Raw genomic sequence first — 20,904 nt, forward strand, 5'->3', positions numbered from 1 at the left:
CTGTTCAGAGATTGATGCGTTAATATCCCAAAGCAAGACGTGACCACAGACCAAAGCGTGCGTCAGCGAGTTGAGGAGGGACAACCCCCAGGACGCTTCAGAAGTCTCGACCCCACCAGGAGCAGAACCTGAACACTGGGATTCTGTGTCTTGTAAAGCTGTGTGACTCCAGCAGGGGAATCCCCGTCCGCGGCCAAAGAGCGGCGGGTCGGGGCGCTCTCGGCACCCCACAGCATTCGCCCCAAGGCGGGTTCGCGGGTCACCCCTGAGCTCCCGCCCTCCCCTCCCGAGCCGGGTTGCGCGTAAGAGGGGGGCGTTCGGTACGCCTCAGCCCCTCCCCCAGGCTTGGGGGAGGGGGAGGAGGAGGGAGCAGATGGCAGCAATTACCGCTCGGACCCTCCCCCGCCCTTAGCCTGAGGCCGGAAGATCGGCCGCGCAAGCTTTCGCGGGCGGGAGGGGCGGCGGCCTCTGCGGCCTGGAACCGACGGGGCCGCGAGCGGGGTGAGGGGCGCAGGTCCGGGAGGGGACTTCCTTCCCCCGGGAGCGGGGCTGGGAGATTCCCTTAGGAAAGGCCAAGCCCTCCCGTCCCGCTCCCAGCCCGAGTCGGCTCAGGCCGGTTGTCCCTCCGAGCCCCGCGCCTGTGGGTCTCAGAGCTCCTAGGGTGTTCAGGTCCGGGCAGGGGTTCCGGCTGGGGAGAGGGGAGCTGTACGGTTGTGCAGGTTGTGATCTAAACAAGGGCCGGGAGTTTAGAATGGGGTCCGAAATCCAAGCTCGGGCCTTGGCAGGAGTTGACTCTGGAGGAAGGCAAGGGGCACCTTTTCTCACTGAGGGATGGAAGGAGCAAGCCTGGATTGCCCGTGCTTTAGGGCAGCGGACTGTGTGCCGGAGCGCAGATGGCTCGAGGTGGCCTGTGTGGGCCAGGGGCAGGGCCAGAGAGAACCGGAGGGCTCTCAAGACCCAGGACACAGCTCTACAAACTGGGCTTCCCTGGCCCTTTCTCTCTTCCCGAATTACTCTCCCATCCTTCCCTTGTCCAGCTCATTAGCAAAATTTGGCGCTTCTGTCTCTAAGCTGTATCTTGGATCAGACCCCGCCCCCAACCTCTCCAGCACGTAAGCCCCTATTACTCCTACTTCCTTGCACAGCTTCAGAGGTTTCTGTCTGCTCTGCTGGTTCCCCAACAGTCAACTCATACAGCTGCCAGGGGGGCGTTAAAAATACCAATCAGAAAACAAATCAGAGCATGTCACTCCCTGCTACACAGCCTCCATGGCTTCCTCTGGAAGAGAGCCCCAACTTCCCCCTGGCCCCTGCCTATGCCGACGTCTCCTCCAGCATGCCCCCCTCTGCCTAGGCACTGCTCACTCTGGCTGCCTTTCTGTTCCTTGAACTAGACAAGCTTTTCCCCACCTCTGGCCTTGGCCTTGCATGTCCCTTTGCCTAGAACGCTCTGCTCAGCTCCTTCACAGGTACGTGACCTCCCCCATCAGCCCTGACCACAATACTGAAGCAGCCCCACACCCATCTGCCTGATGTACTGTGTCCCTTAACCTCATCTGTGTCTTCCACAGGACTTACCGCTTTCTGTAACTATCTTCTTCATTCACTTGCTTTGTGGTCTGTTTCACCTACCAAAATGTCAGCTTCATGAATTCAGGTGTCTTTCTTGTTCTCTGCTAGCATGATGCCCAGCGCAAACCTAGAAGGTGCTCAGTATTTCCATACATTTCAGGAACGCGGGAGTCCCTGGGAAATGAACTGGACACTAGTCTATCTGGTCACTTAGGGGTCTACTCCCTGGGGGGGCCAGCTGCAAACCGCTGTGTTCACCCAAATGCCTCATATACGTGGGCAGGCCTGTGGTTTCCAGTCACGGTAATCTTAGCAGCCAACGCTTACTGAGCATTTACTATGTGCCAGGCGTTAGGTGCTTTACATGGCTTAATTAATTTAATTTGTATGACAAAGTACCTACTAATAGCCTCAGTTTACAAGTAGAGACACACAGACACACATGATGTGTGATCGTTCAGCAAACATGCACACTCATCATCAGCATTGGATTCATTAATTTTCATCGCACAATAGATGCGTGAGATGAGTAATATACGGTTGAAGCTGGGGCATTTAATAACTACCGCAGCAAGGTGGAACAGAACCAGGGAAGGGTCAGCATGGGGGCACAGGGCTAGTTTGGGCAAGTGAGTAGAAGAGGACGTTTAGGCCACAGCCTGTGCCCTTGCTCTGGGTCCCCACAGCACTCAGAGGTGCAGCTGTGATGCAGAGGCAAGGACCTGGGTCCTGGTGTTCTGCCCTCCGCCAAAGGGCAACCACTTACCTTCTCAGCGCCATATTAATGAAGCGTCGTGGGAGGCATACACAATACCTAACTCCCAGAGCCCTGGGCAGGATTACATTAAAAAATGCCCTAGGGGCTTTCCTGGTGGCGCAGTGGTTGAGAGTCCGCCTGCCGATGCAGGGGACGCGGGTTCGTGTCCCGGTCCGGGAGGATCCCACATGCCGCGGAGCGGCTGGGCCCGTGACCATGGCCGCTGAGCCTGCGCGTCCGGAGCCTGTGCTCCGCAACGGAAGAGGCCACAACAGTGAGAGGCCCGCTTACCGCAAAAAAAAAAAAAAAAAAAAAAAGCCCTAACCTATAAGGGAAAAAAGTATCTGGAAAGAAAAAGAAAAGATATATATGTATGTATAACTGAATCACTTTACTGTATGCCTGAAACTAATACAACATTGTAAATCAACTATACTTCAATCAAAAAAAAAAAATTGCTTGTGGAAGTACTTCATCAGCTGCAGAGGACTTGCTGAGGAAAGAGATCAGGGTACAGGTTGCCAGCCTGAAAAACTGGGGTTAGAGCTACACTTTTGGCGCCTCTAAGTCACAGCCCGCTGTTGTGTGCTCCTCCAGGGCGGGCCAGGCTCTGCCTCTGTCCTCAACCTGGCACAGTTAGTAATCAATGAGTGTTTGTTGAGTGAATACACGTGTTTGTTGAGTGAATGCCTGGCTTGAGGGAATGACCAGGGGATGAGTAAGAGAGGGAAAATAAATACCGTGATGTATTGACACCCAAACTCAAAGATAGAGCGAACGGAGCAGGGACTAGAGACACCCTCTGCCCCTGAGCCTGTTTCTTCATCTGTCAAAAGCAGTGGAAAGGCTTGGCCCACCGTTCTCTCTGAGCTCCAGCGTGGATTAGATGAGATGCAGCAGGTCCATGGAGGCCCCCCTTTGCTGCCTATGCTGAGCTGAAGTGTCCCCTCCCCCGACATCCCTGTCCCCTGGAATTTATAGACTCTTCATTGTCCTGCACAAAGGCCTTCTTGGGGAGGAGATGGGGCGGGGGAGGAGGCTGGTGAACTAAAAAATCAGAGGCTGAGTAACAGCCGGCCACACCCGAGGCCCCATAAATCTGCCCTAGCTCCCTGTAAGATGGACTTCCTTTGCCTTCACCCCGAGCAGCTTGCAGGGCTCGGGCTGCTGGGATCAGTTCATCCTCCCAGCAGCTCTGGAGCCTCACCAAGGTGGAGGTGTGAGGGGCGTGAAGACCCTGCGAGTGGTGGGGGACTCCTACTGTTTTATCCCTCTGATGTCAGAAAGTCCTTTCCCCCATTTTGTTCCCCTCCCTTGCGCGCCCTGTAATTCTAGTCCACTGCTGTTGCTTCTGAGCAGAAAAGTGAGCGTTCTGTGGGTATTCTGAGTCCTGACCCCAGAAAACAGCCTCTTCCCCAACTCCGGCCTCTCAGGGAGAGAGGGTCGGGGCAGATGGCGCAAGGCTAACAGATGACATGGAAAACAGAATTACTCAGATGTTCTGTCCCTCCATCTTCCCCCCAGAAGGGATGGCCTTCAAACTGGAAAGAGATAATGATATCAACTGGGAGGGTTGAGGAGGAGAGAAAGGGAAGCTACAGGGTACAGGGGACCGCAAACCAGCACGGAAAAGACCTGGCTTGGAAGCCCATCCCTGCCACTCACCAGCTGGGTGATCTCAAGCAGGTCCATTAACCTCTCAGAGTCTGTGTTTCTCCATCTATAAAATGGGTCGATGAAAGAACCCTGCCTTACCTTCTCACTGGCTTTTATGAAGATGATGTGGATTTTCCTCTTTGTAAAATGGGCTTTACAACTTGTGAAGGTGTAAAAATGTAACAGGTTACTTATAAACTGTGTCAGCACCTTAGTTGTTTGTAAAATTATTTTTTAAACATTTTTTCTTACAACAAAATAAAATGGAGTAGAAAACATTAGAGCGTGCCACAATTACTGAAGCCTGCACGCCTAGAGCCCGTGCTCTGCAACAAGAGAAGCCACCGCAATGAGAAGCCCTCGCACCGCAACAAAGAGTAGCCCCTGCTCACAGCAACTAGAGAGAAGCCCATGCACAGCAACAAAGACCCAACACAGCCAAAAATAAATTAATTAATTAAAAAAACAAAACGAAAAAACATCACAGTGCATCATATAGAAAAAGGAAACATCACAGTGCATCACGTAGTTTTATAAAACTTTGCTTTTAGTTATACGTATGTTCCTGTGTCCTGAGGCTGAAGGTAGACATGTTTACTGTGGGTGATGGTCAAAAAGTTTGAAACATTCCAAATGGAGGAGATTCTTTAGTGATATCTCGAGAAAGGAATAGTGGATGGATGGAATCTAACAACAAGAAATGCACCAGGGGGCTCCCCTGGTGGCGCAGTGGTTGAGAGTCCGCCTGCCGATGCAGGGGACGTGGGTTCGTGCCCCGGTCCGGGAGGATCCCACATGCCGCGGAGCGGCTGGGCCCGTGAGCCATGGCCGCTGAGCCTGCGCGTCCGGAGCCTGTGCTCCGCAACGGGAGAGGCCACAACAGTGAGAGGTACCGCAAAAAAAAAAAAAAAAAGAAATGCACCAGGTGAAACATATACGTAATTGGTGGTGGACTGTGGAACCCCAGGCTGGGAAGATGAGCCCTGAGAAGCTCAGTGTAACTGAGATTGGTGGCGATGGGGGGAGGGGCTTACTTGGGACCTATCTGCTCTCGGTGCGCGCAAGGAGGCTCTCTTTGCTCCGTAAGACGCCTGGGGCCTGAATCCTGAGGATGCTCACCCTGAACACCTGCTAAGCCGTGGACGCTGCTCCTTCAGCATGGTCCTGAGCTGAGCCAGCAAGAATCTCGAACTCCTGTGCCTGGACCCCTCCCCCCAAAAGTCCACTAAGAGTGCAGTAGGTATGGTGTAGTGTTGGGCAGGACCCCCCTGCCTGAACTTCACCCATGACCCTCATCCCCACCCCCACCCCCGGGGCCACAGTCTAGAGATGGTGAACTGGTCAGAGGGGGCCCTAAATCAATCCCAGGCTTCCCTGGTTGGCATTGAGTTACGAGCTGTGGGTTTTGTGATGTAGATCGTGGCTGGGGAGGAGGGGGCATGACCTATGGCAGGTCACACAGGACCCCCAGAAGGGGTCAGAGCTGGGGTCAGAGGCCATCTCCTCCATTCTCCGCCCTACCCTGCTGGGTACCATTCCTAGTCCTTAAGCTGGGTTGGGCCATTTCCCTACTGACCTCTGGCCCCAGCTGTACCTGCCACCAGACCTGTAGGATAGGAATAGGGCGGTTCATGCTGGAAAAAGATCCTGGAAGAAAGGAAGAGGATGAGATGAGAGGACACTTGGCTCCTGACGGGTGACTGGTCTGTGCTCCAAACTGGACCCAAGCGCTTTCTCAGCTCTTTATCTGAAGATGTGCCACTGTGCTCTCCCCCAAACTCCCTCTTTTTTTCTGATTGAATTCCACATGTCAAGACTCCTGCAAACCCCAGCCCGGAGGATTAGATGGCTGGAGATATGGCATGACAGTCAGAGAGCAAGATAGAGAGAGAATCCAGCCGGTGCTCCAAACAATGTGTATTATCAGGGCTTGAGAGAGAGAGTTAGAGGGGTCAAAAGATGGGAAGACCCAGACAGAAGGATGAGAAAGATCAAAAACTGAAAAGATGGCCAGACAGAAGGCAGTGACGAGAACTAAGCTGAAGAGAAACTGGAGTGGCAAGAAAAGAGCATTCTGGTAAACTCCTGTCAGACCCCAGCAGCTCAGAGATCAAAAGGAGGATAACCTGCACACTTCCTTCACGGTTAATCCTTGAGGCCGCCACACGGAGACTCCAGAAGGAAATGTACCTGACAGAAAGTTACCTGTATCACCCAGGATGTTATCCATTATTTGACACATTAACCAGCAACCTCCACTCCCCCCCTGCCGCAATCATCTCTATCAGCAAAGACATACACAGGAAGGGTCAAGACCCAGGCTGAGGAACTGAGCAGGGGTGGGGGAGGGACACAGAGGTCTCCCGAGGCCTGGACGGGGCACCTCCAAATGGGCATCGCTGCAGATGGAAGGTAAAAGAAAACTCATGACACTTCTGGGTGCCCGGAGAAGTTGACGATTGATGACCTACAAAAGTAATTCTCCTGTCCTTTGTGGTTTGCACCACAAATCGAACTCCACCACTCTCCTCCCCCTGTGCACTAGTCCTGCCAAGACCCTGCACCTGCCCCTGACCCCAGAACCCTCTGCTATAGCCTCCACTCTGTTGGGTGGGGATGCTCCCCCAATCCCTGCGCAGGGCTGCCACCTGCTGGCTGAGAGTGGCCTTTCAGAAACAAGACCCTTGCAGAGGCTGGGGGGTGGTGTGTACTGAACTGGCAGGAGCTTCTCAAGGCTTGCGGGAAGAGAATTTGAAAAGCAAAATGTGAAATCCCCTTTACCTCGCTAGATGTTCCTGGGGCCTCTCAGCACAAGTTAAAGGCTCCTATCCTTCTAGTACAGTCACTCCTGAATGGTGCTGAGGGGTTCTTCAGGCCGGAGGAGAGCCTCAGGAAATTCACATTTCCTGAGTGGCGGACCCTGTGCTAGAGGCAGGAGACAGAGGGACCAAGGTGAGGGAAATAGCCAAGTATGAGATTAATGATAACTAGTGTGAAAAGCACCAGAGCCAAAATATATGCCTGACACAAAGTAGGTTTCAATGAATAGTTATTGAGTGAATGAATGAATTTCTGAGATAGCACTGAGCAATGATGAACTCTGTACAGCAGAGGTTGTGGAGGAAGAGGAGGAAATAGGGAAATCTTTCTGATTCTTTTCTTTTCCCCTTTTGTTATCAAGTAGTAATTATCCTGGTGGAAGATTCAAACATTAAAAAGCAAAATATGAAGGTCCCCTTTCATCTCATTCCTATCCCCCTCCTTAAGTGAATCACTGCCAACATTTTTAAAAAATATTTATTTATTTATTTGGTTGCACCGGGTCTTAGTTGTGGCAGGTGGGCTCCTTAGTTGTGCCTCGCAGGCTCCTTAGTTGTCGCTCCAGGGCTCCTTAGTTGTGGCATGCAAACTCTTAGTTGCAGCATGCACGTGGGATTTAGTTCCCTGACTAGGGATCAAACCAGGGCCCCCTGCATTGGGAGCACTGAGTCATAACCACTGTGTCACCAGGGAAGTCCCCACTACTAACATTTTAATGAGCTTCATTCTTTACAGTAGTCCTCAACTTTGGCTGCACACTAGAATCACATGAGGAGATTTTTAAAATCCCCTTGCTCAAGTTGTGCCCCAGACCAATTACCTCAGAATCTCTGGGGTGCGTCCCAGGCATCACTATTTTTTCAAAAATATTTATTTATTTATTGGGCTGTGCCCGGTCTTAGTTTCAGCACTTGGATCTTTAGTTGTGGCATGCGAACTCTTAGTTGCGGCATGCATGTGGGACCTAGTTCCCCGACCAGATATTGAACCCAGGCCCCCTGTATTGGGAGCGTGGAGTCTTACCCACTGGACCACCAGGGAAGTCCCCAGGCATCACTATTTTTAAAACTCCTCAAGTGATTACACTGTGCAGCCAATGTTGAGAACTACTGTTTCAGGCCTTTCTATGCATTACTTACATATATGTAAGCAGCCAACTGTGCCCGGGTGCACACACACACGTGATATATATATTACATTGAGTTTTTCTTCTCAATTAACAACATTTCTCAGAGATATTTTCAGAGCAATCCATATGGATCTATCCTTTTTTTTTGGCCATGCTGCACGGTATGTGGGATCTTAGTTCCCCGACCAGGGATCGAACCCGTGCCCCCTGCAGTGGACGTGTGGAACCCTAACCACTGGACTGCCAGGGAATTCCCCTATCATTTTTTTTTTTTTTAAATGACGGCAAAATCTACACGTGCATATTTTCCCAAGCCCTTCCTCTACTGATGAACATTTAAGTGGTTTCTAAATTTTTTTACTAATACAAATAACACTGCAAAGTTATACACAGTATATCTTTGTTCACATATGCAAGTGCTGTTTTGGGAAAGATTTCTAAAATCAGAATTTCTGGATTAATGTGTATGTACATTTGTTATTTTGATAGACACTGTCAAAATGCTTTCCAAAAATACTAATTTACATTCTTCCAACAGTGTAAGCATTTAATATTACTAGTGTTTAATTTTTGTTAAGCTGATGGTCCAGAGTAATATTGATATTTCATTATTTTTTTTAAATATATTTATTTATTTTTGGCTGCGTTGGGTCTTCGTTGTTGCGCGTGGGCTTTCTCTAGTTGTGGCGAGCGGGGGCTACTCTTCGTTGCCGTGCGTGGGCTTCTCATTGCGGTGGCTTCTCTTGTTGCAGAGCACGGGTTCTAGGCGTGCGAGCTTCAGTAGTTGTGGCACGTGGGCCCAGAAGTTGTGGCTCACGGGCTGTAGAGCGCAGGTTCAGTAGTTGTGGCGCACAGGCTTAGTTGCTCTGCGGCGTGTGGGATCTTCCCAGACCAGGGCTCGAACCCGTGTCCCCTGCATTGGCAGGCGGATTCTTAACCACTGTGCCACCAGGGAAGTCCCCATTAATTTGTCTTTTCCTGCTTACTTGTGAGATGAAGTATCTTTTCATATATTTATTTTGGCCATTTGTATTTCTTCTATGAATTAATTACCATGTCTTTTGCCCATTTTCCTATTAGGTTGATTTTTAATTATGATTAGAGGAAATTTTATTTCCAATAATATGACTGGCTAGACTCTGGACTAATCTTTCGGAGTAAAACAGTAAAAATGCAAGTTAAAATACAAATTATTTTAAAAGCATTGAAGAGTTGGCCAGATAGCAAGAATTTATTAGGTTAAAATCTAAGGGAAGGCAGAAACTCAGGGAAACAGAACAAAGAATATACTTTAGCTTGAGCTGTTGAATTAGGCAAACTTGAGCTTCAATTTCCATAGCCTTTATATCTGACAGAATCAAGGTGAGGAATTTCATAGACGATTTCTGTAAAAAGCTAGGAGTCCAGGGCTTCCCTGGTGGTGCAGTGGTTGAGAGTCCACCTGCCGATGCAGGGGACATGGGTACGTGCCCCGGTCCGGGAAGATCCCACGTGCCACGGAGCGGCTGGGCCCATGAGCCATGGCCGCTGAGCCTGCGCGTCCGGAGCCTATGCTCCGCAGCAGGAGAGGCCACAACAGTGAGAGGCCCGCATACCGCAAAAAAAATTAAAAAAAAGAAAAAAGAAAACTACAGCCTGGTTGATTTCACTGGGAAGAGTAACAAATATTAAGGAACAAATAATCATGATCCCCTCACAGACTCTTCCAGAAAACAGAGAATGAGAGAATACTTCTCAACTTACTATATGAGCCTATTTTATGACTTATTATTTTATGATATCAAAACCTGACAAGGGTGATAAAAAGTGAGAATTAGAGGCCAATTACATCCATGAATATAGGTGCAAAAATCCAAAAGCATTTATAGATAAATTATTAAAATCAATAAGAAAGTTTAGAAAGCTTGTTGCATATAAAATTAATATGCAAAATATATTCTATCCGAATAAAACATAAAATAGAATGTAAAAATAATATGTAGAAATATAGAATATAGGAATAAGCAGTTAGAAAATATTAATAAAATTAATAAAAGGATACTATTTACCTACCATCAGAATGTATGTAGGAAAAAAATCTATCAAAACATGGACAATATAAAATGTTCTATTAGTCAACCACATATCAGTACTTTAACACACACAAGAAGTTGATTTCTCACTCTCATTCACTCAAAATCTGCCATATGTCTGGATGATTATCCAGGTAGCAATTTGGTAATTCAGGTTGCTTTGATCCTGTGCCTCCACCATCTTGCCACGAGGCATCCTCTGCCATCACCAAGGCAGGAAAAAAGCTGCTGGAGGGTCTTACGTTAGCAAGTGAATGCACAGGCTCAAAAGGGACATTGTCGATTCCACTCACAACCTATTAGACAAATTAACCACACAACGTCGCTTAGTTGCAAGAGAGCTGGGGAAGTATAATCCTCCATATGTCTGGAAGAGATAGAAGAATTGAATACAGGTGGGCACAATAAGTCTCTAGCACAGACCTTTAGGGAGAAAACTATAAAATATTGAAGACATTAAAGAAATCTAAATAAACAGAAGATAGACCGTGTTTAAGGATTAGAAGATTCAATATTACAGAGGTATCCGTTTTCTTTAAATTGATCTACAGATTAAATAGAAGAGTCTCTTATAGGGTCACAGACAGGTGTTCATTGCAAAGCTGGAGTCACCTGAAGGCTCAACTAGGCTGGATGCCTAAGGTGGCTCACTCCCATGATGCTGTTGATGCCGGCTGGAGGCTGGAAACTCAGCTGGGGCTGTCAACTATAGCACCTACAAGCTGGACTTCTCATAGCATGGTGGCTGCATCCTGAGAGGGAATAACTTGAGAGAGTGTCTGGAGAGTGACTTCCAAGGGGGAAGCTGAAAGGTTTTTGGTGATCCAGCTTCAGATGTCACACAGCATCACTTCTGCCATGAGCCCCTAAGACCAGCCAGGTTCAAGGGAAAGGTAAATAGAACACCTCCCAGTAGGAGAAGTGTCAAAGGATTTGTGGCCGTCTTCTGTCTGTCACATTTGACAAACATTCAAAATACCAATAGTTCAAAGGACCAAGAGTAGTCAAGACATTGTTAAAGGAGAAAAAGAAAGTGGGAATACTTGCTTTGGCAGACACCGTGATTCCTTTTAAAGCTTCAGTAATTAGGACAGTGTGATTTGGGCCCAGGTATAGACAAATAAACCAGGTGCCTTCTCTGTAGTTCCTTCATCTTTAACATATGGCTTCTGCCTCATGGTCCTAGATGATTGCTTTAGCGCCAGCTATAACATCTGCAGCCAGAAGGCAAGATGGTGAAGATGAGAAGAACACACTCCCATCGCATTAAAGATACTTCTAGAAACTGAGCATACCATCTGCACTTACAAAGAGTCAATTTAGGCCAGAGCTTAATCACATAGTCATACTCAATGCAAGGATGGCTAGAAAATGTACTCTCTAGTTGGGTAGCCTGCGTCCAGCGAGAGAATTCTGTTACATACAGTCCACAAACATATGAAGAGATGTGCAACAATATTAGTTATTAGGGAAATGCAAATCAAGACCATAATGAGATACCACTTCACATCCTTCTAACTGGCAAAAATTAGAAGCCTGACAACACAAGAGTGGAAGAAGATGCACAGGGTCTTTTACGTTTACTGGGTTCGGTTATAAATGGTACAAACAATTTGGAAAACAAGTTTGCATTATCTCCTAAAATTGTATAATTAAATGATTTTTGACTCAGCAATTCCACTCCTAGAATACTCTTGCATACACAATCATGCAAGAGCGTTTGATGAGAGGCTGGGCGGACTCAGGCCTGGGGCAGCGTGGACACTCTGGCCCCGGTCCGGTGGCGACGGCAGAGGCCAGAGGAGCTGCAGATTCCGGGGAACTGGAAAATGGCCTGCAGGAGATTGGAGGCAGCTGCACAGGAGCAGGGCTGCCCCCAGGTGAAGGCGAGCACCCTGGAATCCTGGAGCCGGGAGGAGCACGAAGGACAGACAGTGGCCAGGGGAGACCAAGTGTGGGGATTCCTCGGCTCAGCCTTGCTCCAGATGCACTGCGGGGGAATCTGGACATTTTAACCATACAGAGAATTGTTAGAAGATGCAAGTTGAAAAAGGAAGATTCCAAGTGTGGTTTGGAACCCTCGTGTGCCAGCAAATGTAAAACTCTCATGGACGGAGGTGGGTGCCCACCTGTTCAAATAGCAGCCCGGTTTGTCCTCTCCGCCAGGTACTCCCATGGGCCTCTGCGCCAGAGCCAGGAGGATCCCATCACTTCAGAAGAGCCTCCACATGTTATTACTCACCAGGCCTCCTTTCAAATGCATCTTGCCTGAGAAGATCAATTGCATTATTTAAAAGTTTAAGAAAATTCAGTATCAAACATCCTGTGAGGTTTGAGAATCCTGTGGCTTATGGACCCATAACTAGATGTAGCCCTGCTTTATACTTTTCCATTGTTTTACGGATGTATCCAGGGCTATGTACTCTTTTTAAACGAAAAGCCTTATTTTTATATTTAAAATGCACTGTAATCTTCAACTGAATTTTACTAAATGCTAGTACCCAGTCTGTTCTGTGTGAGTCCCTAACTGAAGTTATCAGGCACAGGACCACTTTTATATTAAAATGGAAATTTCTCATTAAAAAAAGAAGAGTGTTTGGGACTTCCCTGGCGGTCCCGTGGTTAAGACTCCGCGTTTCCACTACACGGGGGCGCGGGTTCGATCCCTAGTCGGGTAACTAAGATCTTGCATACCTCCATGCTGGATCAGAAAAAAAAAAAAGAAGAGTGTTCATAGCTGCACAATTTATAGTGGCAGAAACTTGGAACCCCCCCAAATATCCATCAATAAAGCAGCGTGATAACTGTGGTATATTCACACAATGGAGTGAATATACACATAGCAACAAAGATGCCCGGACTGTAGCACCACACGACAATATGAACGAACCTTAGCAATGTTATTCAGTGATAAAAGTAGACAGCAGAAGGCTACGTACAGCATTTACGTCCTTTAAGCTAAAATACTAGAATTATATATGGGTAATATACATAATATATATGCTTTGAAGGAATACCTAAAGATGCAATAAAACAATATATAAAGGAACAAAACAAAGGGCATGAGATTCAGGATTAGAGCTGCCTTGGGTGGGGAGAGGCAGGGGTTACATTGGGAAAATCACGTAGTGTATTGTCAAGTTCAAGCTTTCATTTGGAGGTGGTATTACGGGTATTTATTGCCGTGTTAACAATAATTAACTAATTAATAAGCTAAATAAAAACAGACTATACAGGCACCAATAATGAGAACGGGGGATTGCGATTAATCTGATCCAGCATATATGAGGTCTAAGAAAGAGAAAGAAAAAATTAACTCTACGTCAACAATAAGCAAAACAAAAACAAAAATATGAGACTTTAATTACAATAGCAAGAAAAACTATAAAGAATCTAGGAATCAACCTAACAATGAATGTATAAGACCTTGCTGGAGAAAATTTAACACTATTGAAGAACATAAAGGAAAACCTGGAAAATGGATATATACCGTGTTTGTGGAGGAGAAAATTTAACATTGTGAGGCAGTCAACTTTCTCCAAATTAATCTATAAATTCAATGCAATTCCTATCAAAATGCCAGCAAATTTTTTCTAAAGAGTTCAACAAACTTATTTGCAATTTTTTTTTTTTTTTGGCCATGTTGGGTCTTCGTTGCTGCACGCGGGCTTTCTCTAGTTGTGGCGAGCAGGGGCTATTCTTTGTGGCGGTGCACAGGCTTCTCATTGCGGTGGCTTCTCTTGTTGCGGAGCACCAGCTCTAGGCGTGCAGGCTTCAGCAGTTGTGGCACGCGGGCTCAGTAGTTGTGGCACATGGGCTTAGTTGCTCCACGGCATGTGAGATCTTCCCAGACCAGGGCTTGAACCCGTGTCCCCTGCGTTGGCAGGCAGATTCTTGACCACTGCGCCACCAGGGAAGTCCTGCAATTTTATATGAAAGAATAAAAATCAATTTTGAAAAAGAAGATGAAATATGGAGAACTCATCCTATCAGGTAGTCAGACATACTACAAAGCTGGAGTAATAAAATCAGTGTTGCATCAGCACTGGAACAGTCTAGTAAAATGATATAAGAACTCAAACACAACATAAAACATTAAAGAAAATTTGAAGTTTATATATGATAAAGATGATGCTACAAATCAGGGGAAAGAGAATTGTTTAATAGATGGGGTTATTTCACTAGTTGGAGAAAAGACTGGATCTTGTATTAGTCTGTTTGAGCTGCCATAACAAAATACCACAGACTGGGAAGCTTAAACCATAGAAATCTATTTTCTCACTGTTCTGGAGGCTAGAAGTCCAAGATCAAGATGCCAGCAGGGTTGGTTTCTGGTGAGAGCTCTCTCCTTGGCTTGTCGATGGCCTCTTCTCACTGTATCCTCACATGGTCTTCCCACTGTGCTCACACAGGGGTGGGGGAAGGGAGGAGAGAAAAAGAGAAAGACAGCGTGCTCTGGTGTCTCTCCCTTTTCTAAAAGGACAGCAGTCCTATTGGATTAGGGCCCCCATGAACTCACTTAGTCTTAAGTACCTCCATAATATCACTGTCTCCAAATACAGCCACATTGGGGGTTAAGCCTTCCACATAAGAATTGTAGGGCGACACAATTCAGTTCATAACAGCTCTCTTCCTCACACCATATATAAAAGTAAATTCCAGATGGATTAAAAACTAAATATTAAAAATAAAACTGCAAGAGTAATGAGAGATGAAGATCCTTGTGATCTTGGAGTGGGAAATTCTTCTTAAGCAAGGCCCAAAAGCACAAAGTATAAGGAGATTTTTTATGAATTTAACCACATCAAAATTCAGGATTTCTTTCGATGAAGTTCACCACAGATAAAGCTAACAGAAAGGTTTATGCTACAGTTGCCACCTTTAAAACCCATCTGACAATGGGTGTATTATCTAGAATATTAAAAGGAATTCCTGAAAACTCAATAAGAAAAAGACAGGAAATTCTAATAGAACATTGGACCCAGGCTATGAACAGGTGATTCACAGGAGGGGAAACAAGAACGACTATCAGGTATGTGGAGAGATGCTCACCTTGTTGATAACAAGAAAAATCCAATGTAAGATAGCAATAGCCCCTTATAGTTCTGTACCATCAGATTGACAAACATTAGAAGGCCGAATAAGTACGAGGGTTTGTAATGATTTGGGAGACTTTTATGCACTGTTGGTGGGTGCACTGCAAAATAGGGAGCAATCCGACAGTACCTGGTCAATAAGTATGTATGTTCCCTAGGACCTAGCAGTCTCAGAGATGCTCTCTTTCAGGTCTACAACTAGATATGTACAAGGATGCTCACTGCGGCATTCCTTGCAATGGCATGAAGTTGGAGGCAACATGGGTGTTCATCACTGGAAGAGTAGGTAAGTAAAATGTGGTGGATGCACACTATGGAATTCTATTCAGCAGGAATAAGAGGGAAGAAAGAAAGAGGTTAAAAGGTACACCTCACATATTTTATCAAGAGAGCAAAGATTCACCCATCAGACTGCTGCTTGCATTTCATTGGCCAAAATTGTGTCACCTGGTCACACCAAACTATAATAAAAGGTGACTAGAGAGAAGGGAGGTTATGGACAGGGATTCTATCATCTCATCAGTGATTTCTGACACATAACCTGGTAGATTTCTTCTAACTGCTGCATAGAGTCCATAGTGTGCACTCACCACATTTTACTGTGATGGCTACAGGTACAGCAGTCATCTTGTGACCATGAGGAAAAGTCAAGAGACTCCTAGAGAAGGCCCTGACAACATAGAGTCAACACCAACAGCTTCTTATGCCTGGACTTTTTATCCCGTATGAAGAATAAACCTCTATTTGTTTAAGCCACATGTGTCAGTTAGGGTTCAATTGCAGACAACAGAAATAAATCTGGCTAGTTTAAATGGAGAAGCAGGCTCTAGGTCCTGGAACAACTCCCAGCTTTGGGAGGCATGTGACCTCTGCCTATGATGGGGAAAACAACAGTCACTACTACAGGAAGCTGATGAATCAGGAAGCTGCTCACCAGGACCCTCCTGCATCTGTCATGACCTGTGACAGCAAAACGGATGTCCCATGCTACTTAGTTCTATTCCAGACTTATGCCTCACGCAAGAGCAGGACCTAAACCACAGATTCCTAGCTCACAAGAACCTGGGAGGTGTCATTTTAGCTTTCCAGCTTCTGTAGTTTTGGATGGATGTTGAACTGCCAGAATGTGGCAGCCACCAACACCACTGAGGTCAGCTTTTGGTTACTTACAACCAAAGGCACTCATGACTGGCGCGCTGCACAGAACGCAACAAGGCCAGATCCCAAAAACATAACGCTGAGTAAAAGGAACAAACACGATGAGCTCTGTAGCACAATCTAAGGTGTTACTTAAGACGGACACAAATCAACACTACCTTTTTCAATGAAGTGTACATTTTCAAGGATATATGTGTCAATTGGTAAAGGAAAGGAGGAGGATGGGCTGTGGGGATCAGGGATGAAAGAGATAAACCAAATGAAGTAAAATAAAACAAGAGAGAGATCTTGTACAGTCTGATAGTGGGAGTGATATAAATAGAGCAATATGATTGGCTCCATTTTCTACACCTGAGGTCCAAACCCAATTCATTAAGTTTGATATTTAATAGTAATTTAACTTAAAGAATACTTTAATAATAATTTATTAATTTAATAAATAATTGTAAATAAATGGTTTAATTTAAATGATTTAAGTATTAACACAATTTAAATATTTCATATTTAATTTACCACACCAGATTAATCCATTAAACTTAATATATCTTGATTTTTGTACCCCTAATTAAGCAATTCTTTATACTTTAATTTTCCCAGAACCTCAAAAAATAGATTCAGGTGACCCCTGGCACCCCACCTCCGTCCCAGTCCCTATTTAGTGAGATGTCTTCACCTGCACTCTCTCCCACCCCACCCCCACCCCCTCACCAAGCCCTGCTCCACCAAGGAGGAAGGGACTTCAGCTTTGGGGGCCGAGTTCCGAAACCTGGCAACGCTTCCATGGTCGAAGGGTCTGGTTCTACGGCAGCTAGTCTCCCCAGAAGGCCGAAGGTGAGCGCGTCGGCAGAGAGGCGGGTCTTACTCTCCGAGCCGCCTCCGCGGGGGAGGAGCCGCCCTGACTCGGGCCCCGCCCACCCCGGCCAGGCTCTCGGGGCGCGTGTTGGTCGGCTTGGAGAGGAGAGCAGCGTCCCCGCCCGCCCCCCGATCCCTAACAAGCCCGGCTTGATCCGGCTCAGCCCCGAGGTGTCTGAGGCAGCTTTTTCTGTTAAGTCGCGCCATCTGTTACCTGCGTTGCTTCCTGGGGCTGTTAGTCCACCTCGAGACACTCCAGAGACCCGGTGTGTGTGCTCCCAGGAGTCTGGGGGGATGCTGTGGGCTCCAGGCTGGGCCCCAGCAATGACTGCCTCCTAGGGACCCTCCAAACCCCAGGTAAGGTCCCATGGGAAAGAGAAGACCGCCTCTCTTCCTTGACTCTCGCTAGGACCCTCACTTGCAGTGAACGACTTCGGCCCTCTTAGGGCTCTTGCCCTTCGGCCTCCCTGCCAGGGGCTTGTCCTCTCTCCAAGGTGGATGCGACGGGAGACTCCAGCGGGCAAAAGCTCTCCCCAGGGCCAGCTGCTGGGACCCCTCCCGGAATCCAGGGAGACTGTTCCCTTCATTCTGTGTTATAGATGCCAACTGCGTGAGGAGGGGAGACTCACCTTCTTGCCCCCAGGATGGAAGAGGAGGAACTGACACTGCAGAAGGGAGGGCTGGACGTTGCTGAGACCCTGTCCTGCCCCGACCACGAGACCTTTACCCCAAGCTGCGTGCTGGGCGCCCTGTACTGGGCCTGTTTCCACAATGACACTGCCCAGCTCCAAGCCATGCTGGACGATGGGGTCTCCCCAGAGGAGGCCACCCAGATGGACAGCAATGGGAGGGTGAGCTACCCTGGGTGCTTCACAGGCCAGCAGGGGGCGCTCTGTGTCCTCACCACGCCACACTCGTCCTTAGAGAGTCTCAGGGTCAACAGCCACAGCCTGGGTCCTCAGGAGGAAGGGAGTGGGTGAGAGTGGGTCTTCACAGGGGCTGGAGCATCTCTGGGACAGTTGTGGGGTAGAAGGCACAGGGCCCCCGCAAGGAGCTCATGGAGGAAAGCACCGGGGCTGAGCTGTCCCTCCCCCAGACAGGCCTCATGGTCGCATGCTACCACGGCTTCCAAAGTGTTGTAGCCCTGCTCAGCCGCTGTCCTTTCCTGGATGTGAACCAGCAGGACAAAGAAGGAGACACAGCCCTCATGCTGGCTGCCCAAGCAGGTGAGAGGCTGCTAACCCCACCCTTTACCAAACCCCATCACCCCCCCACCCCAGACCCGGCCACAGTCCCACACTCTTTGCACCGACGTTCTCCCACCCCAGATGCTGCCTTGTTGGGGGGAGGGTGGGTTTGGGGCTTTGTCATCCCTTTCTTGGGTAGCTAAGCTCTGCCCTTGGTGCCCTGCAGGCCATGTGCCTCTGGTGAGTCTCCTGATCAACTACTATGCTGGCCTTGACCTGGAGCGCCGGGACCAGCGGGGGCTCACTGCGCTGATGAAGGCCGCCATGCGGGACCGCTCTGAATGCGTGGCTGCCCTCCTCATGGCAGGTGCATGGGGCCTGAACCAGGATGTGTGGTCTCCAGTCCCTCCCCCACGCCTCCCCACCAGACACTAAATCAGCTGTCATAGTTGCAATGAGGAGAGAGGTGGAGATGGAAGATCAATCCAGGCTGACTTCCTGGAGGAGGGGAGTGTGCTGGCGCTTCTCACAAGCAACAAAGTCCAGCTATTGATAGCTCTATTTGCATTGCGAATGGCGGTCCCAGAAAAGAAAGCTTGGGAGGATAACCTAGACCAGCTGGAGAACCTAATACAAAGAAGGCTGGTAACTGGAACCAGACTCCTAAGTTCTCATCCCGGCTCTGCCCCCAGCTGAGTGACCGTGGGCAAACAGCTTCCCTCTCTGGGTCTCACCAGTGTAAGATGAGAGTGATGGCTTTCTCTGGGCTGATTTCCAGCTCTGACGAGCCAGGGTTCCAGAAATGCAGTGATGGGTAGTTGAGACGTGTGGCCGTGTAGAGTTGTTCTGGGGTGAAGTCCACACTGTCTGTGGAGTCTCGGGCCCTCATTACTCCCTGAGGTGGGGCTGCTCTCTGTTGTTCACTCTGGGGGACCCCAGCCTCCAGCTTTTCCCTTTCCCATCCCGTCACACTGGGTTTGGGGTGAGAAGGGAGGAAGCTCTACACCCCCTCCTTTGTCTCAGAGTGACTGCCACTCCCCTGGCGCCCAGGATTAGGGGTGTGTGGTGGTGCAGAGAAGAACCAGGAGTGGGAACCATGAGAATCCCCGCTCCACCTGCTCTGGAGGGTACAGCTCGCTCCCCACCCATCCTGGGCAAACGTCACACCAGCCCTCTGGTCAGTGCCTTGGCTCAGGAGGTCTCTTCTTCTCCAGCTTTGGAGATACCCCCCCCCCCCGACACACACACAGTAGGTCTCTGTGAAGTCTTTTCCCCTCGCTGGACTCCAATTTCTCTATCAGTCCTAAACCGGAAGTTGGGATCTGGGACTGGGACTGTCTCTGGGCTGTAGCCACAGAGGGGCCCCAGCTTCCAGCTGCAACAGGACGGGACTCTGTGGCTTTGCATGTAACCCCAATCAGTCCTGCTGCTAAAGAATCTGCCCTTCTGCAAGTCACCAATCCCTGTCCTACCCCATGTCACCCCGTCCCTGTCCCCAGGTGCCGACCTGACTGCAGTGGATCCTGTCAGGGGCAAGACAGCCCTGGAGTGGGCATTTCTGACCGACAGCTTCGACACGGTGCAAAGGATCCAGCAGCTGCTGCGGCGGCCCCAAGTGGAGCAGCTCAGCCATCATTACCAGCCTGAGTGGCCAGCCTTGCCCGGGCTTGTGGCACAGGCCCAGGCTCAGGCCGCCCCGTCTTTCCTAGAACGACTTCAGGCCACCTTGAGCCTCCCCTTCGCGCAGTCTCCTCAGGAGGGGGGTGTCCTGGACCACCTTGTGACCGTCACGACCAGCCTGGCGAGTCCTTTCCTCACCACTGCCTGCCACACCCTGTGCCCTGACCACCCACCTGCACTGGGCACTCGAAGCAAGTCTGTGCCAGAGCTGCTAGGCACTGCCCCGCCCCCTCCCCCAGTACCCCAACTCCCCCAGGAAATCCCTGGCCCCCGGGTCTTCATCCCCTACCAGAGCCCTCAGGGTGTACTGAGCATGTGCCATCAGTGGCTCCAGCCCAGAGATAGTACCAGCCCCAGGCCCCGAGCCCCTAAGATCCTCCTCTCCAAGGCACCCTCATCTGGCGTTCAGTGGAAGCCAGAGCCCAGGTCTGCAGGGAATCGAAGGCTGTCCCCTCCTGTCTGGAGATACCAGGAGCTCAGGATGGAGAGGAGGAGGCAGGAGGAGGCCAGGCTGGCACAGAGCCAGGGGACGAAGGGATAGGCCGGGCTGGGACTAGGTAATCAGGCCCCTCCCTGAGGCTCCTTTGCCCTCTAGAGCCCCTTCTGCCTTCCCATCCACCTCTGTCTAAGTGACTGTACTCTCAGCCTGTGTACAAGGTTATTCATACAGCATTGTTTGCAACAGTAAAAGGGTGGAAACAGCCTAGGTGTCCATCAAAAGGGGACTGGCTAAATTGATTCTGAGTGTAAATACTGCACACCCGTATGATGTATCCTATACAGTGGCAAAACAAGAGTAAGGAAGCTCTTTATGTTCTCATGTGAAACTATCTTCAAGATGTATTAAGTGAAAAAAACCCCCAAACAAGGGGTGGAACAGTGTGTATGGCATGCTACTATCTGTCAAAGTACAATCCGCACCAAG

The 20,904-nt window shown here is 48.8% G+C and overlaps 1 protein-coding gene and 1 pseudogene across 1 annotated transcript; both read left to right on the forward strand.

Annotated features, from left to right (window-relative positions):
• Positions 1–11,182: 11,182 nt before the first annotated feature.
• On the forward strand, positions 11,183–12,040 carry LOC132434294 (uncharacterized protein C10orf143-like; annotated as a pseudogene).
• A 6,177-nt stretch (positions 12,041–18,217) lies between these two features.
• On the forward strand, positions 18,218–20,540 carry ANKRD33 (ankyrin repeat domain 33). The gene is made up of 4 exons (XM_060026226.1): positions 18,218–18,338; positions 18,526–18,666; positions 19,799–20,194; positions 20,389–20,540. The coding sequence occupies exons 1-4, from the start codon at positions 18,218–18,220 to the stop codon at positions 20,538–20,540; spliced, it is 810 nt and encodes a 269-aa protein (XP_059882209.1).
• Positions 20,541–20,904: the final 364 nt, after the last annotated feature.

Source organism: Delphinus delphis, chromosome 11, assembly GCF_949987515.2.
Source record: "Delphinus delphis chromosome 11, mDelDel1.2, whole genome shotgun sequence".
NCBI lineage: Eukaryota > Metazoa > Chordata > Mammalia > Artiodactyla > Delphinidae > Delphinus > Delphinus delphis.